Source organism: Pinus tabuliformis, chromosome 1_2 (genome assembly GCF_031772625.1).
Source record: "Pinus tabuliformis cultivar Carrire ecotype Pingquan chromosome 1_2, CPIR1, whole genome shotgun sequence".
Lineage (NCBI taxonomy): Eukaryota > Viridiplantae > Streptophyta > Pinopsida > Pinales > Pinaceae > Pinus > Pinus tabuliformis.
Genome location: NC_142298.1, coordinates 656,417,126 through 656,443,052, shown reverse-complemented (window position 1 = coordinate 656,443,052; position 25,927 = coordinate 656,417,126). Strand labels below are relative to the sequence as shown.

Below are 25,927 nucleotides of genomic sequence, written 5' to 3'. Positions count from 1 at the left end.
AGCATTTCTTGGAGAGCAAAGATTCTTATTGCTCAATTAATAACTAACAACAAATTTAGTGTGAAACAGGTCGGTGGAAGAGATCTAAAGAAGCTTGGAGAGAACGGGTGTGAAATTTTTGCGCTTTTGGGGCAATGGAATCGGAAAAGCATTTCATTTTGGAATGTGATGCTTTCAGAGACATCAGGGACAGTTATGGCAGTATATTAGCATCAATTCCTTGACATTGTCTTTTCAGTAAAGGGACTGTTAGAAAGTTGAGACAGCTCATCATCAGTTTGAGTAAGAAAAGAATTGAATTGCAAAAAGCAAAAAACAGGGAGGTTGGTTGTCCCATAGACTATGTTTAGTCTTGTGGACGTTAAAATATCATTCATTCATTCATTCTAACCAACCACGATGAATTGCCTACAATCACATAACATCTCACCACATTTAAAGGAGATGAAGTCTCATATTTAATACTAACTAAACTGAAAAAAGAGAGAAAGAACTTCACAAAACCAACAACATGAGAGTTCGGAATGTGTGTGTTGCAACTCACAACACTCAAAATTCTGACTGTACTTGAAACAGGTTGAACAACACAAGGGAATAAACATACGAAGTGTAAATGTATATGCTGCCACTCCCAACACTCAATAGTGGCAGTGAAGCAACAACATTTCTAAGCCTTAATAGACATTGGAGAGTAGAGACTCTGTCGTCAGTGACCGCTGAGATACCTAGATTTCCGTCGTTAGACCTCTATCACTGGTGACATGAATTGTTTATGTTGACTATCATACAGCGGGTTGTCGTGCAACCGTGTGTTTCGTTTTGATGCACGTATGCGAGATGGATAGTTGTGTCACCTAATATTGTGCTTCCTTAACTTGTCACTTGAATTTGCCTTGGTAACCTGTCACCTGAACGGAAAACTGAGATGGGGTTCAAATACCATACATTGGTTGGATGGCTAGTTTACCTATCAACAAATGTGTCGGATGGCAAGTTTACGCCTAAAAAGCCCCTCTCTCTCTATCATTCTCAATTGGATGCATGTTTGGTACCCTTTATGATGGGGCATCATGATGCTGCAATCCCACAAGGGCAATGTCGCATTCTTGGTGCAAACGTTTGCAATCTATACCATAGTAGCAATTTTGTTTCGTTTTGATGAACGTATGCGAGATGGATAGTTGTGTCACCTAATATTGTGCTTCCTTAACTTGTCACTTGAATTTGCCTTGGTAACCTGTCACCTGAACGGAAAGCTGAGATGGGGTTCAAAAACTGGCTAGTTTACCTATTAACAAATGTGTCGGATGGCAAGTTTACCCCTAAAAATCCCCTCTCTCTATCATTCTCAATTGGATGTATGTCTGGTACCCTTTCTGATGGGGCATCATGATGCTGTAATCTCACAAGGGCAATGTCGTATTCTTGGTGCAACGTTTGCAATCTATACCATAGTAGCAATTTTGCTAGGTCTAACATGCTCACAAATTGTCGTGTTTTTTAGAATTTGATCGTCTATCTCAACATCAGTTGTACTTCTCTAAAATCATCGGTAAGAACCTATTCTTTCAAAAACCACTTTTCACTTATTTTAACTTATCATCGAGAGCCTCTTAAAATATAAGGTAGTGATTTCGTGGCTTTCTATTAAATTGGAATCGTCACCAAATGTCCTTTGATTGATCGACTGAACTTCCAACAATTCGACAAGATTTGACGTTAAGAAATTCCAATTCCTGCAATTGAACATGTGATGATTTCACAAATTTCCATTTGGGCAACTCAACATCCTAATTTCCTTGCCATTCCAGTATACTGTCAGAAGTGACAAAAAAAATACACTGGAAATGCCCCCAAAAAGGACACTACGTGAAGATTACCGCCTTAATCATCAATGCTATTTGCGTAGTGATAATCGATCAAAAATTGCCAACATTGACAGCTGTGGTTGGATCTTCTCACACTCGCCTTATGAATTCGTGCTAACAGCATGCCCGCAATGTCATTGAAGATAAGGGAACGTCCTATCGTTCAGTGGCGACACCATGACTCATGTCTAGATGAAGTTTGATCGATCAGCATTCCAATGGCTATGAGTGTCTAGGTTGACTACTTTATCGATCACCATTCCAATTGACAAATAAATAAAAAATTGCTCTACCGAGACCATCCCTTTGCTATTCAACCAACGTCAAACTCCACGATTCTCTAGGTGTAAATTATATTCAAAGCTGGTATTAAATGATATTCATATTTATAGTTATAGGGCACTATTATGGTTTGCAAATATTCAATAAAAAAACATGTAATTTAATATTAAAATGGGTCAATTTTTAGTGAGTATTATCCATTTAAATATATATATATATATATATATTTTGCTTAAAATAGACAAATTTTAACTGAATGGCTTGTTTTTGAGAATTAGCAAATTTTTGTTCCATGATGCTTACCAAGCGTACAAACCGAAAATGGAATTGACCCACGTGCAACAACAGAGATCGCTGTATGTTTCTCGCTTCCCAGGATGCAACTTCGTGACCTTCATGAGGAACTCTACTGGAACTAAATCTTAATCCCAGACGAGTGTAACGACGAGATGCAGCTATACCTTTAACGTACACTCTCCCAAACAATCCCACCACCTTTAAACCTTCAATGTATACCATCCCAAACAATCCCACTACCTGCAACTAAATAATTTGAAATGGTACCTCGAGGGTTTAAATTCCTCTTGGTCGGTGTTCTCATTACAATGAACACTATAATTTCATGCTAGCTACCAACCCATTATCTAGAACTAATCCCCAAGATAGGCAAATAGATAAAAGTCTGAGACAACCCTAGGCATGCTTATGAAGACGCTTCATTGTAAATGACTGTTTACCCAATTGTCGTATATGAATAATTAAAAATAATAAGTTTTTCCAAATGTTAAAAATGACCACACTGGATTTGAGAGTCAAGACTCTGAATTTGCGGGATATAGACTCGAGATTTTTGTTGTCATTCAAGTAGCCCAGATCCATCTCTAACCGAGTTTCATATGTGCCTGGAGGTTGCAAGCTCGAGATTGCAGATCTCCTCCCACTTAGGCATGGGCCATGAGTACCTAGTCAAAATATGTCTTCTTGAACTTAGCAACTTAAAGTGGATACTAAACCCAAGTTTTGATGGAAATCTAGATTGGTGTCCATATAAAATGAACTTATCATCACCCTTACCTCAGTGTGTAAACCCAAAAAGTTAAAAGACCAACTACCTGTGGATATGGATCCTTAACCAAAATGCCAGACCAGGGCAATTCAGCAAGTTACCCACGTCATTGATACACAACTCAACGCAAATTAAAGAGAGAAATGTTTGTGCAATGCACACACAAAAAAAATAACTCTGCCACCATTTTTTGCAGAAGCAAGCAGCATTATGAAATTTTTAACGTTCAACATTCTATAGATCATGCACCAGAAATCTGCAGCATGTCCATGCCTGTTATGAAACATCCTACCTCAACTATCTCCCTTTTCAAGTGTTTCCATGCTTTTGTATTTTAATCTTTCGTCAAACTGTGAAAATCCTTGAAAATACAGAAGAAGTTATTTGTAACTCCCGTACCGCAGCTAAACCAATCAGACAAGAAATCATTATTTACATGATCGCAAGAATCTAATCCTTCAGCCTGCAAAGCTCGCATGTGAATTTTCTTAATTCTTCCAAGGATCACTCTCAGTTCGTACTTCAGATGGCTCAACTATCTCTGCTTCTGATGCTTCTCCAGCTACTGCTTCAGAGGATGGTTCACTTTCCTCTGCCTCCACACTTTCTGATGGTTTAAATTCTGCACTTTCTGATTCCTCGCTTTTCCATCTTCCACCAAGTGCCATAGCCATCATCTCATAAATCTTTCCACCTAACTCAGCTGGATTCTCAGGCTATTAAGTCAAAATGACAAAAGGCAGCCACGGTTAGGTTCTACAAAATCTTTGTAAACATATCATGACTAATAAACTTTAACCCAATTCATCAAGAAGTTGAACACTTACAACAAATCCACTAGATATCAGTGCAGTATCATATAAAAGTTCAACTGCCCTCTGAGCTTCAGGATTGTTAGGAGCATCCTTGCATGCACCCTAGAGACAAACAAAGCAAACAGAAGAATTAAATCCAAAATTAAACTTGACTCTCTGCATCGAAAATCTATAAAACGAATGGGCAAAGGGTCCAAAATGTCAAATGCCTAATTAAAAGTGTGGTACTATGATTGATTTGGTTTGGTTTTACAGAAAATAGTATTTACACATCAATTCTGGATCACTAATGTATAATATCAGCATCCCTGACGTTGTTCTGAAAATGCCCAGGCATCATCATGCTTGTTCCAGCTTAACAGAGTGATATTTAACTAACAATTTGTATATATAATCAATCCTATATTATCCTAAAATATGCCAAATTGACATTCATATTTTAATTTAGCAGGTCAGTAACCCCATTTGAATTTCATAAAGAGGAATACACCAAATAATGCATCCAATGTAGATTAATAGACTGAAACCCAAAGTTAAACATTGGGCATTTGTAAATTAGCATTCTACGTAATGAGAAAAGTAACTATATGGACAAAGGGCAGACTCCATTGATATATCTTAGAAGAACACAGACAAACGGCAAACTTACATTGAGATCTTGGATGATTGGGTGATCTGGGTTTATCTCTAAGATTCGTCTTCCACGCATAAACTCCAGACTAGACGTATCACCCAGAGTCTGTGCCTTCATAAGCCTTCAAAAGCAACTAATATGTCAATAAAAATGAATGTAACTAATATTCCATTGTACTTTATAAGTAATCAAATTACCTTTCCATGTTTGCTGACCACCCAAACTTTCCTGCAACAAGCACACACGGGGATGAGCTTAAGCGCTTTGATATTTGAACTTTTGCTACTTTATCTCCCAATTGTTGCTTCATCCAGTCACAAAGTACAGCATATTCCTTCTCGGCTTCTCTGTCCTTCACTTCGTCCAAATCACCTGTGGCACAAATTCAAAAAATTGCTCAAAGAATTTACTTTATTTTCACAAGCAATACAAACCATTCATCAGTAAAGTCAAACTTGCAACATGCAGTTAAATAATAACTAAGATGACCATCTAGCAACACAAAAGCTAATATAAGAGAAATGTCTGCCAAAAAATACATCTTTAAATGGTTCAAAACTTATCATTTGCCATGCAACCTAACACAAGCCAACCAACCTCACAATGACGAACATTCTGAATCTCAAGCCCCTGTGACACATCAACATCACCATCAAGCTGTAGGGACAGATTGCAGGCATGTGAAGTATTACGAGGAAAATGATATTGTCAGATGGAACAAAGAAGGTTAAGGTTCCAAGAAACTCCCCAGGAACTGAGCTCTGAGGTAAAGGCATCAGAAATCGTGGACAAGCATATGACAGAAGGCTGAATTGGGTCGTGAGGTTGCATCTGTAAACTAGGAGGGCATATATTTCAAGATGATATAAAGGATTTGAGAGATCAGTGAAAAACTATCGTTAAAAAGCACTAAGTATCAAAGGTAACGAAGTCCAACTTGTGAGATCAGTGAAAAACTATCGTTAGAATGCACGAAGTATCAAAGGTAAGCAAGTCCAACTTGTGAGGTCAATAAAGGTACCAAGACGTTAATGGATAGTAAATCACCAGTCACTTATGTAAAAGGAGGTACTAAATGGGTGTCAATGAAGCGACTATGAAAAGTTGTATCCAATAAGAGCATTTTGATAAATGAAAAAGAAAGGGATTGAACTTACATAGTTGGACAGCGTACCTGTATACGTGGCCAATCTCAAGAAGATAGGTAGTGGACCACGTGGACAGACAGAATGAAGACTTTTTCCAACTTGTGGAAAAGAAGACCAGGAATATGAAATACCATAACCCGGTAGTTGAAAAAGTGGGTAATTGAAAATAAAACAGCTATAGTGGTCAAAAGGTAAACTGTCATGGCTCATTGCAGTACTATCGAGGAACAACTATCAGTATTATGCACAAAGTATCGAAGGTAAACAGCCCCCGTTGGCAAGAACAATGTAATTAATTATTTTCTAAAATTTTGATAAATCTTCTCTTCAGAATGTTGGAATCAGCCCCGTTAGCAAGAACAATGTAATTAATTATTTTCTAAAATTTTGATAAATCTTCTCTTCAGAATGTTGGAATCACAATGGCCGTTAAACCAAATCCTGAAGGTGCTAGTAAACAAATGCATGTTAACGGATCCCCGAGATGCAGTTAAGCACATGTCGTGAAACACAAGGTAAGTGTTGGATTATCCAATACCCAGCAATCTCCCCCTAGCATGAGCTGCGGGTGTTTTGAACTCAAGACCTTTGGCTTTGATACCACTTGTTGGAATCATGATTGTCGTTACACCAAAACCCACGGTGTCAGTAAACAAATGAATAGCTAGAATTACCAGATCCCCGAGAAGCGGATATGCACATGTCACGAAACACAAGGAGAATTGGATTATCCAATGCCCAACACATAATTCTTTAGAAAATTTACACATTATTTTACCGCAAATTTAAATAACACCATGCCATTTTTGCAAAAACTTAGCAAGAAAAACATAGACCATATTTATTAGAAACTCGTCCTTATTTTATTAACTAGAATATGATATTACATGTCAAATCTGGATCAAAACCTGTTAAAACACCAACAAAATATCTAAATGGATGACAATAGCTCCTCCAACATTATGCCCCCACAAGTGATCTAATTCACCTCTCCTTGTGATCTCCACATTAAGCCCAATGAGCGGATCTGATTTGATCCCTCCTCTTTGAGTGGCTAGGGTATATCTCTCAATACCGAAACCCCTCCTCACTAGATCAACTAGGGTGGACTACTAACCACTGAAATTAACCCTCTACATAATGTGCACACTCACCCAAGCAAGCTTCAAGAACTCAACTCAACAACAACAAAACAATAATCCAAATGCATGCCTAAGGAGTGAGCTCCCATCTCCTTTAATAGTCATAGACTATCAAAATACCATGGGTCATTTGAATACCGTGGGCCTTTTTCTTTTTCTATTAAAGTGACTTGTAATATTTCTCTTTTCTTTGGTCACTTTTTAATTAATAATTTCTCTCATAGCCCGTAATTAATTTTAGTTTGCAAGTCAAGGTAATGAAATACTCTCCTTTCCCAATGTCCAAAAAAAGGGACATTAGAAATCCTCCCTTCCCAAAATTGTTTGTCCTCAAGCAATTTATACATCTATACCAGGGTCCCAACGAAATCTAAAGAATCCATGTTGTATAACTGAGATGGAATCCAAAATCTAGATGCCAAGACCAATTCCGGGATCCCACTGCCAAATAGGAAATCTAGCATCCCCAATGTCCAAACAGTCCCACTATGTAGTACCCCTAGCTAGAAGTAATTGTTGAGAAATCTAGGGGTAACAAGTGAAGGTGATTTATCCTATAATGATAACTGCTTGTGAAGAATTTTTATTTTTCTTAATTAGGTTCTTCTTTAGTTTGATTAATATTGTGTTCTCTTCATCAAACAATTACCAAAACATAAAGAACAATGAGACAAAGGACACAAGATATAGGCAATCAGCCAAGGCCAAAACCTCTCCAATCTTGAGAGGAAAACCCATAGAATTCTTCTTCTTATAGAATCTTCAATTGACGAATTCCAAGACCTAGACCCTTGACAATGAACCTCTCCAAGACCAAGTCAAACTTGCCTCAAGTCAAAGTTAACTTCTGCAATCTCTTCTTCAACTTCAACCTTCAACCCCTGCAATAATTGTCTGAAATTCTTGGCCTTCTTGACCGCAATTCTCGGCTCACTGTAATGACTGTACTTTTCACATGTGACAATTTTGAGGATGTTAGAGACTTCTTTCCATTGCTTAGGTAGGCTTCCTTTCTTTGACTATTCAGCTTGTTATTTCAGACTTCTTTCACCCTTGATTCACCTTCCTGGACTAACTGTAATTTCAATCTTTTGTAGCTGAGATTGTGCCCTAGTTGCAGTCCACACATGTGAGGAAATGAGCCCAAAACAAATCTGAAAGACAACGATTTTATCCTTACTCTAATCCTCTTCTTCTTCGCTTGATGTGAGACCCTTCCTTGCCTTGATGATCGAACTTTTGTAGTTTAATTGATGATTCTAGAATGAGGTCGAGTCCTCCTATATATAGACTTCCTCATCCATGATTTTAGGCCGACTTGATGTTGAGAAGGCCAACTTGTACTTTGCATTTTGACTTGGTCTTGGAGAGTTCTTTGACTAGACTTTGACTTAAATAAATTCATCTTACAATATGTAACATGCCCAAGTGGGTCTTTCATACATAACAATGACTCATAAGCCCTAGATGCTCTCAATAGGAACTTGACCTATAAAATAAATTCCTATTGAGCATGAAACCCATGCCTCAAGAAAACAATAACAAATTTATTTTTCTTATTACATAAAATCATGATTACATATGTTATTATGAAGATCGAACCTAATTACATATTTCAACAGTAATATCTCCTAAATGTCCAATTTGATAAAGTACTGACTCATAATCTCCTTCCACTCTAACTGTTGGGCTCCTCTATCATAGTAGGATACCCACTGCCACCATAACATCTCTGGAGTGTTGAATTTTCACGACCTTAGGTCTAGGTTAGAGTCTTAAAATCTCTTACGCTACCAAACCAGGAATCTCAATGATTCTACTTTGCACAATAGAATATAAATAGCAGTAAATCTCCTATGCACAGAATATAGGCAACTTTTTACAATTTTCAACCCAACTTCGTTATATTAAACAACATAAAATACAACAGTCTAGGGCTCGCGTACCAGGGATAATGGCCCTCATACATCCACGAGTACAAAATACAAACTATGGCTTGGTGTCAGTCCATCGACAACCAATCCGCCATCAACAAGATACTCTGACCATTTGGTTGTCGCATGCTCGCTCAACTCCTCTCGGTCATACCCTGTACCTGCCCAGTCCTTCGACTCTCGATTTGCAACCCCTGCCTCTACCAATGCTCCAAATCCATCTAACCACTAAATCTCAGCTATTCAAATTGCTCTCTAGTTGTGCCTTCGTCCATCATGACCACAACACATCAAGACTCCTGTCAAGTTGTTCACAGCTCCACTTGTGAATAAATCTCAACTACCCACTGCTGCTCCTCAGCTACTCAGGGACTTTAGCCCACTATGGTCTTCTTGCATTGCATCGATGACGACCAACATAAGGCACAAAGGGTTGCCACCTATCACTACAAGATGTCCATCTCCAACAATAAACATGGGCTAGGAGGATTGCCCATGGGCTAGATGTCTTTCTCCACACACAAATCTCGGGCTCCACAACTGCTCCTCTGGTTCGTCAACCTTTGAGCTCAACAACTACCTCTCTCGCAACTTGGCTACTATCACGTTGTCCTCCAGCAGACCATAAGTGCTGAATCTCATCCACACTTGGTCCACTCTCACGCTACCCTCCAACAGACCACGAGTGACCAAGTCCACGTTGTAGCATGTGCACCTAGTTAGAGCATCCTCACACCTAGGAGACCCTTACACACGACTACCCACACACTTCTCATCAACTGCCCTTTGCTTCTGCAATAGAGGAGCTATTGCACAAATTTGGGCACCAATCATGTCCTCACTTAGGACATCTATCCAACTGTCATCAAGGTAACATTCGCAACTCTCCTTCTTGTCGTCCTCTTGCCTCTCATATCAAGTGTTTGTTGTCACCTTGGCTGCGTGGTAGGCTTCCCAACAATCCACATGGGCTTCTCCAAACAACTCCTAAGGCCTCCTCAAGTTGCCCATCAACTGATCCATGCTCTGGTCAAACTCTTTGACCTAACACACATCAAACTTCCACTCAAGCCTATTGCTCAATCACTGTGGAAACTGTCACTAGTTTAGGGAATCTAACCATGAGGATGCCCCTCCTCATGGTAGTGTTTTTTGATGCCCTAGATGACAGACATGCTCATCATCAACTTGAACTTCATCATCAGATAGTAATTCTTCCTCATTGAAGTTCATCATTTCCATCAACATTGCGGCATGGCTTAGAGATTGTCTTGTCTGCCTTACCATCAATGTTTTGTTGCTCTTTTTGTGCACTAGGGAGTCTTGTGGGATCATTTGGGTCTCCAGTGCCAGCATTGATACCTTCCGTGGTATCTGCATAAAATGAGCTTTAACTCTAGTACAGCGCCCTTTCCATTCAAGCTGACAGAAATTGCATTTTGTTGTTGTTGTCCCCCAGCACCCTTTGGAGGTTTTTGCCTATCCACATATTTCCAAAGTGGATATTATGGATTTGATGAAGACATTTTTTATTTTGCAAATTTTTTAAGACAATTTGAATGTGTCTAACAAATTTCAAAGTAAAATTTATGTTAAAGGAGGTTAAACAGTGAATGCCAAATGGACAACAAGAAGCCACATTTATGGTACAAGTAGTAGGCTACTAGACAGTTAAAAAAACAACCAAACAAAAATCTGCAAGAAAACATGCAAAGAGTCCACAAATAGTTGAGATGGAGATGGAAAAAATTGCAATAAAGTTGGAGAGAGGTATGAAAAATTAAAACTGAAATGGATAATATGAATAGAGAAAAGTCTTACCACAAATGAGAAAAAAAATGCAAAATTTGAAAGCAAAATATTGTTAATGAGAGACTAAGCTAGAATTTGTGTGAAAACCCCACAAGCAAACAAAAAAATGTTAAAAGGTTATATAACAAGGAAAAGTAGCCCACATTTTTGGACCCAGTTGTTTTTTGATACAAGTCAAAATAGGATTGCATCAGCATATTCAGTCTTGAGAAGATTGTACAGATTTGGTAGGTTGTAAGAATTAAAATTTCACAAAATTTGGGTAAAAGATGTGTTAAAATTGGCAACTAGGGCCAAACTCCATGTGGGTCATCTTATTAATGGACGCTGATATTTTTCTTGGATCCCTCTCATCGAGAGGTGTACGATTTATTTAAAGATCAACCGATTCCGATAACTATTCATGGAGATATGAATTTATTTGTGCTATGGGACAATTCATCAAGGTCGGCGACCAACCAAATAAACCCCACTTGTGCAACGTTTTAGTATAAATAGAGGTGGCCTTCAAGTCATTTCAACACACTTGGGATCTCTTCCTCTCTACTTGTCTTTGGGTTTTAGTAGGAGGAGAGATCCTAAGAGATAACGCTACCCTAATCCAGAGGGAAGAAGTCGGAATTGCCGGAATTGTCAGAATTGCCGGAACTGTCAGGAAAAGTCGAAACTGCCGAGAAAAGCCAAAATTGTCGGGACTGCCGAGAAACGTTGGAATTGTCAGGATTGGTGGAATTGTCGAAAACTGCCGAAATTGCCAAGAATAGCCGAAACTGCTGGGAATAGCCGGAACTACTGGGAAAGCTGACAAAAAGGGCAAAAGTCGAAATTGCCAAGAACTGCCAAGAATTGCCGGGAACTGCCGAAACTGCCGGGAATAGCCAAAATTGCCAGAATTGTTGGAATTGTCGGGAACAGCCGAAATTGTCAGAGCAGCCAGAGCATCTATCTCCGAAGGAGAGCAACATGCAAAAGACAACTAACTAACATTGGGACAATTGTATGGTACTTAGCAACACATACACCAAGCATGCAATGTTACAACTAGCATGCAACAACAAGCATGCAAAGGACAACAAGCATGCTAGGGACAACAAGCAAGCTAGGGACAACAGGCAAGCAAGATGCAGCTAGCACATAGGTCAGTATGGCAACATGGTGCAGCAATGGCACATAATGCAGTACAGTTATGGGTACAGTCATGATTAATGAAGCTTGATGAGATGCAGCATATTGATGATGGGTGCAACATGGTGCAGCATGATGACAAAATGCAGCACAACAATCGTTGAAGGAGTCACCTTGGAGAATCAGTTAAAGCAACATGTCTTCAACTGATCTCATGTATCATCTTCTTAGATATCATCTATGCTCTTATCTAGATAAGTCAAAGTGTTGACTTTTGTTGTAAACGTACTATCTCTCTCTCTCTCTGTTGAACTATTGAAGAACATATAAGAAGAATTGATCAAGGGTTTCCCCACATTGGGGTTTGTCCCTAGCTAGCACCACATCTTGTGTCCTCTTGTCTTGGCTTGTCTTCTGCGATCTATGTTTATGTTCTATCTGCAGTTTACTTTAATGTGATTGCTAATCTGAAAAAGATATTAAGCTAGCTGTGAAAATTGAAATAAATTGCTCTAAGCATAAAACATACCTAAAATTAACATGGTATCAGAGCTGAAGTGAAGAAAATGCCCAAGCAAGAGTGAAAGAGCAATCACCGAAGATAATTGGGAAAGAAAAAACGGATCAATGGATTCCTCATCCCTCTTCAAATTCACCGAGGATGAAGTTGAAGCAGAGAATATTATCAGAATGGCACAACGGATGTTTCTGATGGCCTACCTAAAGATCACTTCATTGGGAAGTCCAGACCTAAGGGTGGAAGGAAAGGCAGATGCCCTGATTGCAATAAGTTCGACCATTATGCAAAGGATTGTCTGAGGTAGGGACACATCACTTGATGATGATAACAATCATTCCAGGGACATCTTCAATGATCAAAGGAATGACAGGTAATGCAAGTCATCAAGGAAACGACCAACTCTTCAGAGAAAGCAAGAAACCTCGGGTTTGAAGAATCAAATGTTGTTTCTGATAAGATAAAGAAGCATTATCTTGTATTGGCCCTCTCCTTCAGATTCTTTGGAAATCTGGCTTATTGATCATAGTGCTTCAAGGCACCTCATCGGATAGAAGGGTGCTCTATCGAATTTGGTAGAGACAAAAACAACCATGGGATTATACTTAGAGTCGATGCCACATATCCCGGAAAGGGTGTAGGGAATGTTACCCCTCAATTGAATGAGGGTAACTCCATTCATTTACAAGAATCTGTTTTATGTACCTAATCACAAGAAGAACCTGGTGTCCATCTCGGAAATGGAAGTCAAAGGTTTCAGGGTGGCATTCATCGATGGAAAGGTACATGTTAAAAAATAGAATTTTCAAAGATGCTTTTTCTCATGGGTTCAAGGTTGGCAATTTGTATCAAGTTGCAAGATAGTCCATTGGAGATCATGTCAATTGACATATCTCATCTATAGCATCGGAGGTCTACTTATTATGGGACCCTACCCGATGTGAGTCAAATGATGACAGGGATGCCTGAATTCAAGAAAAGCATTAAGGTACATGTCTGAGATGTACCGAATGAAAATCTTACAAGGGGATCATTCCCCTCATGTAGCAGGTCCACAGATTTGGAACAACCGGAGGGGTTTGAGATTCATGATTGGGAATCTCATGTATACAGATGAAAAAAAGCCCTCTATGGCTTGAAGCAAAACACCCCGGGCCTAATATGAGAGGATTGATCGCTGTCTGATGAAGCAAAGATTCACTAAAAGTGAAGCCGATCCAATCCATTGTTTGAAGGTTGTGGATGATAGACCTCTCATACTAGCACCTTCCGAAAAACGACCTATTTCTAACAGGTGCAGACCCTCTCACTTGCAGAAGTAAGAGGGAGTTGGATTCCAGATATGGAATGGTAAACTGCAAGCTCGTGACTACCTCGAGGATCTTAACTTTCAAAAGTTATATGGTGGTGATGCCGGACCAGATTTGGGAAATGCCTCTGAGTTTCATAAACTCATTTGCATTGATGTTCTTGGTGAACATCTATCCGGACACATGTTTTGCAGTTAGCATGGTGAGCTCATATTTGGTTGAGCCTTACTGGATTGGTGACAAGAATCTTTTGAGATATCTTCGGGGCACAATCTCTCATGGATTGAGATACACTACAGGAAATATGAAGCTGCATGATTATTCGAATGCTAATTGGGTAGGCGGTGTGGAGGATCATTAGAGCACTTCTCAGTGTTGGGTCTCTTTGGACTCTGCTTCGATATCATGGATGAGCAGGAAGCAAAAGTCAGTTGCTATAAGCACTGCCAAGACCGAATACATAGCTACGAGTATGATCTCGTGTGAAGCTGCATGGTTGCAGAAGCTCTTAAGTGAGTTGTTTGTACATATGATGAATACCATTGTGATTCTCTGTGACAACTAGAGGGGGGATTCGATAATTGAAGAATCTTGTATTCGATGATTGCTCCAACAGATAGACATCAAATACTACCTTATATGGGATATGGTAAGTCGATGAGAGAGGAGGCTCCATCGAATTGAGACTGATGTACAGGTCGCAGACATTTTGTCAAAGCCCAGGGCAAAAGGTGAAATCTTTGATTTTTTCGAATGACTTGGAGTCGTTGAGAGACCTTATAAGGATCCTGCATGTTGCATGCATTGAGCTTTGGGAGCTCTGGGGGGTTTGGCGTACTTACTGGAGCAACATATGACCACAGGGCGACTTACCCTCCCCTGGTGGTGCGCTATGTACAAGATGACAAGTTCAACCTTCCCCTGTGATACCCCGTGGAAACTATGGAGCAGGATGATTAGTTCTCCTATGGGCCGGGGTGATTAGTTCTCCTGTGGCAACTGTCGAACAAGATGATTAGTTCTCCTGTGGGCCAGGATGATTAGTTCTCCCGTGGAAACTATGGAATAGAATGATTAGTTCCCCCATGGCAACTATGGAACAAGATGATTAGTTCTCGTGTGGGATAGGATGATTAGTTCTCATGTGGCAACTGTGGAACAAGATGATTAGTTCTCCTGTGGGTCGGGATGATTAGTTCTCCCGTGGCAACTGTGGAACAAGATGATTAGTTCTCCTGTGGGTCGAGATGATTAGTTCTCCCGTGGCAACTGTGGAACAGGATGATTAGTTCTCCTGTGGGCCGGATGATTAGTTCTCCCGTGGCAACTGTGGAACAAGATGATTAGTTCTCCTGTGGGCCAGGATGATTAGTTCTCCCGTGGCAACTATGAAACAGGATGATTAGTTCTCCGGTGGGCCGGGATGATTAGTTCTCCCGTGGCAACTGTGAAACGGGATGATTAGTTCTCTTATGGGCCGAGATGATTACTTCTCCCGTGGCGACTATGGGGCAGGATGATTCGTTCTCCTATGAATAGGATGATTAGTTCTCCTGTCGAGGCATCCTACCCATGCAGTCTGGGACTCATGGGAAGTACCTCTCATCTGATCAATGAGCAGGGAAATGGGATTAGGGACCATAGTAGTACTATCAATGGACGCATCGATCTATCTACCGTACTCCCTATTCTAGGATGACCTCCATTGATCTGGGATCAATATGAGTGGTTTGAGACACTCTCTTGTGATATTGATCTGGGATCAATAAAAATGACTTCGAGCCAGTAAGAGTGATGTGCCACACTCTCTTCAGATGAAACTGACTTTGGGTCAATAGAGAATGGTATGAGACATTCTCGATCAATTCTTCTTCTTCATGGTTCAGCAGAGCATAGCAGAGCTCAGCAGAGCAGAGCAGTGCAGGTCACTGATGGCAGAGATAGTACAGTCAGACATATGGATCAGCGAATGGAGTTCTCCCTAGTTGAGAGGGAGTGTTAAAATTGGCAACTAGGGCCAAACTCCATGTGGGTCATCTTATTAATGGAAGTTGATATTTTTCTTGCATCCCTCTCATCAAGAGGTGTAGGATTGATCTAAAGATCATCCGATTCCGATAAGTATTCATGGAGATATGAATTTATTTGTGTTATGGGACAATTCGTCAAGGTCGGCCAGCAACCAAATAAACCCCACTTGTGCTCAACGTTTTAGTATAAATCGAGGTGGCCTTCAAGTCATTTCAACACACTTGGGATCTCTTCCTCTCTACTTGTCTTTCGGTTTTAATAGGAGGAGAGATCTTAAGGGATAAACCTGCCCTAATCCAAAGGGCAGAAGCCTGAACTGTCGGAATTACCAGAACTGTCGGGAACAGCCAAGAAAAGCCAGAACTATCGGGAAAAGCCGAAATTGCCGGAATTGCGTGAACTACCGGGTATTTCCGGAACTGTCGGAACTGTCGAGAACTGCCGGAACTGTCGAAACAACCGGGAAAGCTGACACTGAGGGCAGAAGCCGGAACTGCCAGGAACTACCGGAACTGCCGGAAAAAGTCGAAATTGCCGGGAATAGCCGGAATTGCTGGAACTGCAGAACTGCCGAGAACCGAAATTGTCGGAACAGCCAGAGCATCTATCTCCGAAGGAGAGAAAGATGCAAGGGACAACTAACTAACATTGGGACAGTGGTATGGTACTTAGCAGCAAATACACCAAGCATGCAATCTTACAGCGAGCATGCAAGGGACAGCTAGCATGCAAAGGACAACAAGCAAGCAAGATGCAACCAGCACATAGGTCAGTATGGCAACATGGTGCAGCAATGGCACATAATGCAATACAATGATGAGTACAATCATGATTAATGAAGCATGATGAGATGCAGCAGAGTGATGATGGGTGCAGCACGGTGAGGTGCAGCATGATGACAAAATGCAGCACAATGATAGGTGAAGAAGTCACCTTGGAGAATCAGTTGAAGCATCATGTCTTCAACTAATCTCATGTATTATCTTCTTAGAGATGATCTATGCTCTTATCTAGATAAGTCAAAGTGTTGACTTCTGTTGTAAACGTACTATCTCTCTCTCTCTCCCTGCTAAACTATTGAAGAACATAAAAGAAGAATTGATCAAGGGTTTCCCCACATTGAGGTTTGTCCCTGGCTAGAGCCACATTTTGTGTCCTCTTGTCTTGGCTTGTCTTCTGCGATTTGTGTTTATGTTCTATCTGCAGTTTACTTTAATGCTAATGTGATTGCTAATCTAGAAAAGATATTGAGCTAACTGTGAAAATTGAAATAAATTGCTCTAAGCATAGAACATACCTAAAATTAACAAGATGAAACTCCACAAAACGAGGAAATTCTACAAAGTATAAACTTTAAAGTCAATTTTTGAAATGTAAGAAAATGCAAGCTTGAAGCAAGTGAATGCAAGTCAAATAAGATATCATTTAAGATTAAGTGTGGGCGATCTGCTTAGCAGATTAACCATATTTTTTCATAAGAAGAGGTTAGTTTAAAACTTTAAACATTGAAATTCTCTCCAAATTCACCATTGGTAGATGAAAGAAACAAGCATAAATGCATTGTCCCTTTAAGTGAAGGAATTAACTGAAGCGTATAAAAATTGTAGAGTTTGTTTCACAAGGTTTTATCATCAAAATTTGAAGCATGATAACTTGGCCTTCTAAACTTTTTGTAAAAGTAGATGATGCAGATGGGTCTATAAAGGAGATGCAGCATTAGATTGCCTTACTCCATCTTACTCCTAAGGGATAAATAATTCTAACGCAAAGAGAGGGGATGTGATAATGTGTAAAACCAAGAACAAAAATTACTAACTAGCAGACCAGTGAACTCTTCTCAAGGTGTCGGCATCGGCGTTGGTGTCAAGTCCCAATCCCTGCACATACACCAACAAATGCATAGCGTCAGCGTCTATATGGAGGAAACCTCCAGTCCCTGCCATACGAATGCCTCCCCTCCCGTTGAATGCTCGTCCTCTATAGACGTCGAAGGGTGAATAGAGTCGTCGAACAATCCCTACACATACGAATGCCTCCCCTCTCGTCAAATGCTCATCCACTGCCACAAGGGTGAACGAAGTTGTCAAAGGGTGAACGAGAAACTAAATGCAAATAGACTTAGAATTTAGGTTTTACAATTCAATAATTTTTTTTAATTTTAAGTTTTAACTTTTATTACTTTTAAATTTTAAATTTCAATAAGAAAAATTATTTAAATTTTTGGCCTAAAATTGGACTGCACAAACCCCAAAGAGCCCAATTTTAGTGTTCCAAGTACCCATCATCAGGGTTCGTCGTCCCTATCAAGACAAAAGAACCCAAATTTTTTTTGAAGAACCCAGTTCTCCATAGAAGAAACCGGTTTTATGGGTTCTTCTCAAAAGCACCCATACCTGAATCTAGTACTTGGGGAAGAAGAACCCAAGATGGGTTCAAGAACCCCACCATTGGGTTCGTGAACGTGTGCAACATAGGTATTTTCCATTTTTGGAGGTTGGATCAAGGGATCAAGCTGAAGTAGAACTAGATCCAAGCCCTTAAGGGTAAGATCTATTCTCTTGAAAAATTTGCAAGGCTACCCACAAAGGAATTTTCAAAAAATCGAAGAGCAGAAGCACCAAAAAAAAAAATTGAGTAGGGTTTCACAGTTTTCAGGGCTTCCAACCCCAGCTTTCCCATGCAAACCCTCAGCGTCTCTCCTTTGGCCCTCGACGTCAGGGTTTCTAGCCTCTCTAAGGCTAGCCATGAGCCTTGGGGGCTATGGCCTCACTTCCTAGGCCTGTCGCGGGCTTCTCCTTCCCTAAGCCTTCCTTTCCTCGGCCCCCCTTCCTCTCGACCCTCCTCTACTAGCCCTCCCCGACCCTCCTTCCTTCCTAGGCCCCTCCTCTTCTCCCCTCTCTTCCCTTAACCGCAACCCTCTAAGGGCTTGCGGCAACCCTTCTAGGCCTCTAGGCCTTAGGTCATGGGCATTAGGGCTCTCTCCAAGCCCTCAGCGTCCTTCTCACCCTAGGTCATGGCCCTTGTGGGCCCACAAGAGCCCTTTTTAGGGCCTCTCTCTTAGCCATTAGGCCCTCTAAGGCCTCTCCCTTCTAGCGCTGACTCTCCTTGGCACTTTTCAGCCCAATGCTAGCTCTATTGGGCTTGGTGTTGGCCCTCCTTGGCCCTAACCTACCCTAGATGCTTCTCTGAATTTCTGGACTAAAGCACTTGATGGTTTTGCAAGTTTTAGGACTCAAAAGTTCTATTTTTCAAGTGGCCACATGATCCCAAAGTTTCAGCAAGTTTTGACCAAGGAATCTACAAGGTCTTTGGCCTAGGGTTTGACCTCGAAACCCTAGTTTTATCTCTGTTTTATTACAACAATCAAATCAGTAATAATTAAGCCCTAAATCACATGTTAAATAGCAAAATTGCTCAATAATTGCTAAATATTGATTTTCTTAAATTTTGGCCACATGGGCACCTTAGATCTAGCCTAGATCTAATTTTATGCTTGCTGGAATTTACTGCATAACTGAAGATTTCAGATCTGCAATTTCTTAATCACACACTTAAAGAGGGCTTAAAACTAGAAATTTTCACTTTTCGGTAAATTTTTCTATTTTTAGGCAATTTTGACACTGTTCCTAGACCTCACTAGCTTGTTGATCTGTGGTTTATTTATTGTTGTAATTTATAACTCAAATCTGAAATATCTCTGAAAAATACATTTCAAAGGGGCTAATTCACCTAAGTTTTCAGTTAGCTAAGTTTGTTTGGCGATTGGGTTGCGGGTTGCTTCTTATAACATCGGGCAAGCATATGGACTTGAAATTTCCCATTTACTTACTACTGTCATAATAGTCAATTGTTGCTCATAAAAGGATCATAGGAACATAAAGTACATAATTGTTTTCATAGCTCTATATCTTGTTGTTACTTGTTCCTAGCATTTATGTGGTGAAAGTGGCTAACATTGTGTTGTTCTTGTGAGTTTATGTACTTATATTTCACATCCAATAAGCTCACTCACCTAAAAGCACTCAAATCATAAATTGTGTTGGCAATAAGTCTCTTGATCACCTTCGTATCTTGTTGATTTAATTGAGTTCCTCTTAATAATTGCCATTGAAGTGATAAGATCATTCTTAATCTTGTTTTGGACATCTAAGTTTCCATTGGTTATCTCAATAGCGATATTTGGCTCATCTTAAGTATTGAATATTGTTGAATATTGGCATATCATAGCCTTGTGGTTAAATGATAAGTAGTCTAACATCTTGAAGAATATCTTGTGAAGTTTGCACTTGCATCTTTCAGCATTTATCTTGTTAAGATTGTTATCTCAATATTGTTAAGTACTCTAGCTTTAAGATTATTCACACTAAGTACTTTAAGTAACACAACAATCTTAATTCAAGATGATTTCACTAATCATCTTGCATAAGCATTCTAGGATCTAGCCTACATTAAAAATTTACCTCCTAGCATAAGCTAGGTTGATATAGATCTAGGGCAACCCTTCTCACCTAACTTGAGGGGCCTAGCAACTCTTCAATGGTTAACACGGTGACCTTGCAATTGTCAGAGCCACAATCTCTGCAATGCCGGAGGCACCGAAGTATAGGAGCACAACAGAAGGTATTGTTAATGAAGCCCCAGCCTGCTTCCTGTTGGCCTTCTTCCAACAACCTACCTTGGAGCCCAGCTTCAAAATAGTTAAGGGAAGGTTGTAATTAGATTAGGCATATAATTAAAATTAACCAAGATCACTGCACCTCACATAGGTCCTAAGACTTGGACATCATAGAGGTTAGTCAATCATTCAAGCAGCGGGTGTCCATCTGGTCACTTGGTTTCAATTTACCGTAAGCAAGAATCGTGACTTTATTAAGGCACTGATCTCATATTTAAAATCTAATCTAATCATTAATCTTGCTAAATTTAACCAAGTAACTAGGCCACTTATTCGTGTCTCCCAAACAAGTTGGTTCCCAACTTGTTTTCCTTCACCTCATTACATAGTGACTACCCCCGTAGTCTGTTGTTCGAAGACAGCAAGAATGGAGTGGGCGGGTATCAGAGTGACATCCCCCGACCTGAGCAGTTGTCGCGGTGCCCGTACAATCCGAGCGACAACAAGCTCCATCCTTGAGTGGAAGCGAGAGCAATAATAGATTGGATAGTGGTATATCAGGCAACCAGTGCAAATATCTCGTCATAGTCCACTCCTTCCTTTTGAGAAAAGCCTCAAGCAACGAACCTGGCCTTGTATTTCTCAGCACTCCCATCTGCTCCATGTTTGATTTTGTATATTCATTTTGAGGTATCTACGGACTTGTCCTTCGGTCTAGGCACCACATCCCAGACATCATTTTTCATGATAGATTCATACTCTTCATTCATCACACCCTTCCAGACTTGGTGCTTTACGGCTTCTTCGAACATACATGGCTCAAATTGAACAATAGTACTCATAACAGCTAAGTACCCTTGATACCTGTTCAGCGTCTTACTTTCATGAAATGTCCCTCTTGGAGCAGTATGTCTTTCAGCATCTCGAGGGTATCTTTGAGCCACAAAGGTCTTTTCCTTGAGGTAGAGGGATCACCAGGAGGTGGATCAATGGGATCCATCGGGCATAGGCTCATATGTCAGAGGTTCATCCTACTTTTCTACATCATCATCATTATCCTTCCTTGGAATGGGAAGATCTTTGGCTTTCCCAAGGGAAGTGTCTTCATCGAAGGTGACATCATGGCTTATTTCCACGTCTCCTTGACCACGCACATAGATTCTATATGTCTTTGAATTTTCACTGTAGCCCACAAATGTACCTTTCTTCCCAAATGCTTCCAACTTGTTTCTTTTCTCTTTACGCACATGAAAATACACAAGACAACCAAAAATTCTAAAATGAGAAACAACAAGTTTCTTACCAGCGAAACATCTTCGAGTGTCTTGAAATCCAGTGCTTGAAGCGAGCTCCTATTTTGAACATACACGACAATGTTGGCAACTTCTCCGCATAAGAACTTCAATAGACCTTGATCATGGAGCATGGCGCAGGTGGCTTCCATAATTGTTTGATTCTTCCTTTCAGCAACTCCATTTTTGCTCAGGAGTGTATGGAATGGTTGTCTCCCTCTTAATGCCAGCTTCTCTTCAAAAGTCATTGAATTCATTTGATTCATATTCAGTTCCATTGTTGGTCATCAATATTTTGATCTTCTTCCCTGTTTGATTCTCCACCAAGGCTTTCAAGAACGGAACCGTTTGAACACTTCATTCTTTTTCTTCAAGAAATAGATCTATGTTTTGCGAGTGAAGTCATCCACAAAAATTGCATTGTATAAGTATCCCCTTAATGATGCTACAGTGAACATACCAGATAGGTCAAAATGGACCAATTGAAGAATATCGGTAATTTGGCTTTCACTTGAAGGAAATGGTCCCCTTGTAAGTTTCCGAATTGCACAACCCTGACAAACTCCTTAATGATTCATGTTGAACTCGGGCATACATGTGACCATCTTCTTTACCCCACGTAAGGCTTTATAATGAAGGTTTGCAAATCTTCGGTGCCATAATTCAGATTGAAGTGAAGGATCGCAAGTCAAGTCTCCCAAAGGACTTCCTCCAACTTGACAGAGACCATCAACCCTAAATCCAAGTGTGAATGCATCTTTAGGGTTTCTTTGCCAAATATGTACCTTTCCATCAATGAATGCTACCTTGAAGCCTTTATCTTCCATCGCAGAAATACACACCAGGTTCTTCTTCAAATCAGGCACATACAATACTTCTTGTAGATTAATGGTTTGACCTTGATTCAAGTGAAGAGTGACAGTACCTATCCCTTTCACGGGGTAGGTGGCATTGTCTCCAAGTATGATCTCCAGGTTAATCTTCTCCTCAATCAAATTTGAGAGGGGCTCTTTGTACCCAGTGAAGTGCCTTGAGGCTCCGCTATCAATCAACCAATGATCCAACATATCCAGAGGAGAGCCAATAAATAAAGCGGAAATAAGATAAAATTCCTTTTGTTTTTCTACAACGTTCCTTTCCTCATACCTGGAATTTCTTGATCTTTTGGGAGGTCGACCATTTCCATATCGAGCAACGGGAGCATTCCTTTTTCCTTTATTGTTGAACTTGTTGTTCCTTTGATCGCCAGTGCCTTTGAAGTTGTTGTTGTTGTCATCATCCCTTGGAGAATTCTTCTTGTGAGGACACTCTCTAGCATAATGGTCGAAGCTATTACAATTGAAGCACCTTCTTTTTCTTCCTTCTTTGAATCCCTGCTTGAATCCTTGACCCTGTCTCCTTGGACCAACATTATTTTTCTTCTTTGCATGAGTGGAGAAAGCAGTAGGTTCATTTCCATTTGAGGGCTTGTCTCTCTCAATCACCCTTGTCTCCTATTGAGTGCATCTAACCAATAATTCATCAAAACTAGGAATCATGTCATTATTGAGAATGGTGGTGTTAAACACGTCCCATGCTCTTAAAGGACCCCCGAGTGCAATGAGAGTGAGATCCCTATCAGCAATAACTTCTCCAATAGATAGAAGGTCATTCTTGATTTGTGTGATCCTCATGAAGTAGGATTGGATGGACTCCCCTTTATCCATCTTGATGTCCTTCAACTTGTTTTTGAGAAAGAGGATTTGATTTGCATTGTTTACTTTGAACATCCCAACCAACTTATCATATATATCTCCTTGGAAGTTCCCAAATCATAAATATAGGCAACCAAATGTTTATCTCCTTGGAAGTTCCCAAATCATAAATATAGGCAACCAAATGTTTTTTAATAGTCAACCAATATTTTCTTTGCTTTGACCTCACATTTTCTATACTTTGAGTTAGTATCAGTTGGTGCATTTGAATGAGGCTCCACTACTTTTCCTTGCACATAAGTCCAATACTTGATGCTCCCCCAAAGTCAGATCCAAAGTCATCTTCCATTCATGACAGTCAGATTTGTCATTGAGCTTGTCCTTAGCCCTGAAGTAAGATGAGGAAACCATTGAAACTTGTCCAATAAACCTTTCTTGGTGATTGCTTTTCTCTCCCTTGCTTGGGCTTTGTCTTCCCCTAGCTCTAATACCATGTTAATTTTAGTTAACAATGGTATGTTCCATGCTTAACACAATTACTTCAATGTTCCTTTAGCAACCCAATGACAATTTCCAATTTAGTTTTCCAATAGGAATCACACTCACCATAAATCACATTGACAATAATTGTAGATAGAACATAAAATAAAATGCAGAAGACAAACCAAGACAAGAGGACACCAGATTTGGTGAATACAAGGGAAATACCCCAATGTGGTGAAAACCATTTGATCAATTCTTCTTATTATTATATCAAATGTTTAGCAGAGATAGAGAGTATAATAATACAAAGTCAAAGTCAAAATTGACTTGCCAAATCAATGTCCAAAACAGCCCCGTAACATCTATAATCAAATTCAGCCCTAACCAAAAAGTCAAAGATGGTCAACGCGGCAACAAATCTTCCTCTTTGGAGCTCCGTCATACCCAGTCAAACTCAACTTGATAAGGTGGTCAAAGTCAACCCAAAACAATCCTAAAATTGTGGTCAAACTTGGTCAACTCTGCAGTCAGATTTGCAATCAACCTTGCGATCAAAGTGCCTAAAATTCTCGGTTCCTGTGCCAAACTATACGACCTGCCAAATACAAAATTTTCTCACAAAAATCACAGTGAAAGGACGAGTCAACGTGCTCATTCAACATTGGTCAAACTCCTGCAACAATCTTGAAATTCAACCCTGCAATTTGCCCAAAAAAATTGTCCTTCTGCCACACGTGAAAGAGAGAAGATCTGCCCAATAGTTGTACGAACCAATGAGAGGAGAGAGAAAAAATGTGTTATGATAATGCCAAATGAGGTGAGAGGGCACTTGTATTTATACAAGTCGTTGAGGGTGAAGAGCCACGTCCATTGGGCTTCATGAGCCTACATGATGATGTGGCTGACCTGAACAATTTGCACATGTGTGGGCATAAATTCAAAACAAACTTTTGCTTGTCCAAATTGGATGATCTTTATATCAATATCAATTTTGGTCCTCTCGAAAAGAGGAATTTAATGCAAACATCATCTCCATCAAATGAGTTTTCCCAAGGTGGAATTTGGCCATAGTTGCCAATTTTAACACTAGGGCATATCTCTCAATACCGAAACCCCTTGATCAGCTAGGGTATATCTCACTAGATCAGCTAGGGCTGACTACTGACCACTGAAACTAACCCTCTTCATAATGTAGGCTCTCACCCAAACAAGCTCCAAGAGCTCAACTCAACAACAACAAAACAATAATCCAAATGCACGCCTAAGGAGTGAACTCTCATATCCATTAATAGTCACAGACTATCGTAATACCATGGGTAGATACCACGGGTCATTTGAATATTATGGGTCTTTTTCTTCTTTTATTAAAGTGACTTGTAATATTTATCTTTTGTTTAGTCACTTTTTAATTAATAAATTCTCTCATAGCCCGTAATTAATTTTAATTTTTAAGCCAGGCTAATGAGATACTCTCCTTTCCCAATGTCCAGAAAAAGGGGCATTAAAGATAATAAAGGTTGCAAGACATTATTGGATGCCAGATCAATGCTTGTTTATGTAAAAGGAGGTATTGAATGGATGCCAAGAAAGTGAGTATTGGAAGTCATATTTGATAAAGTATTTAGATAAATAAAGTAAGAAGGGTGAACCAAGACATGAGATGTGTATGAAAATACATGGATGGTCCATGTAGGTGTTGCTTAAGTCGTAGAGTTCAAGAGGACCAATAGCACCAATAGCAGACCTTGCCAACAAAAGGAAAGAACTACTCATGGAGAAAAATGGGATTGTGAACAAACATACCAGATAGTCGAGTAGTTGGGTAACTGAGCATGAAGGAGTCAAAGGTAATAAGGCAAACTTCCATGAGTCATTTCAATAATTACACAGAACCAGATGCAATGAGGGAGACAAAGATAAAAGAAAGTGCACTCTACAAACTATTACCTGCGAAAATTTCACAACTGAAATTCTATTGCAGCAACCGAAATTAATTCTTCTAACTGTTAATTAATTTAGTAGTTTATTGCCACGGCAACAACGAATTAATCACACTGCAATCTTCGCAAAATTAAACATTATGGAAACTGAGAAAATACTAGCATACACAATTATAACATCGTTATTTTTGGACAAAAGTCCCCAGGAAAACCCAACTT

General features: G+C 39.8%; 1 protein-coding gene across 1 annotated transcript in view; it reads right to left on the bottom strand.

Moving 5' to 3' along the window:
• Positions 1-3,693: 3,693 nt before the first annotated feature.
• LOC149207383 (heat shock protein 90-5, chloroplastic-like) overlaps positions 3,694-25,927 on the bottom strand; it is a 67,326-nt gene continuing 45,092 nt past the window's right edge. The window contains exons 15-18 of the mRNA XM_089395707.1: positions 4,863-5,037; positions 4,681-4,786; positions 4,044-4,133; positions 3,694-3,932 (exon numbers count right to left, since the gene is read on the bottom strand). Of these exons, the coding sequence (XP_089251833.1) occupies positions 3,705-3,932; positions 4,044-4,133; positions 4,681-4,786; positions 4,863-5,037 (599 nt within the window). The 3' untranslated portion in view covers positions 3,694-3,704. The remainder of the gene's footprint in view (positions 3,933-4,043; positions 4,134-4,680; positions 4,787-4,862; positions 5,038-25,927) is intronic.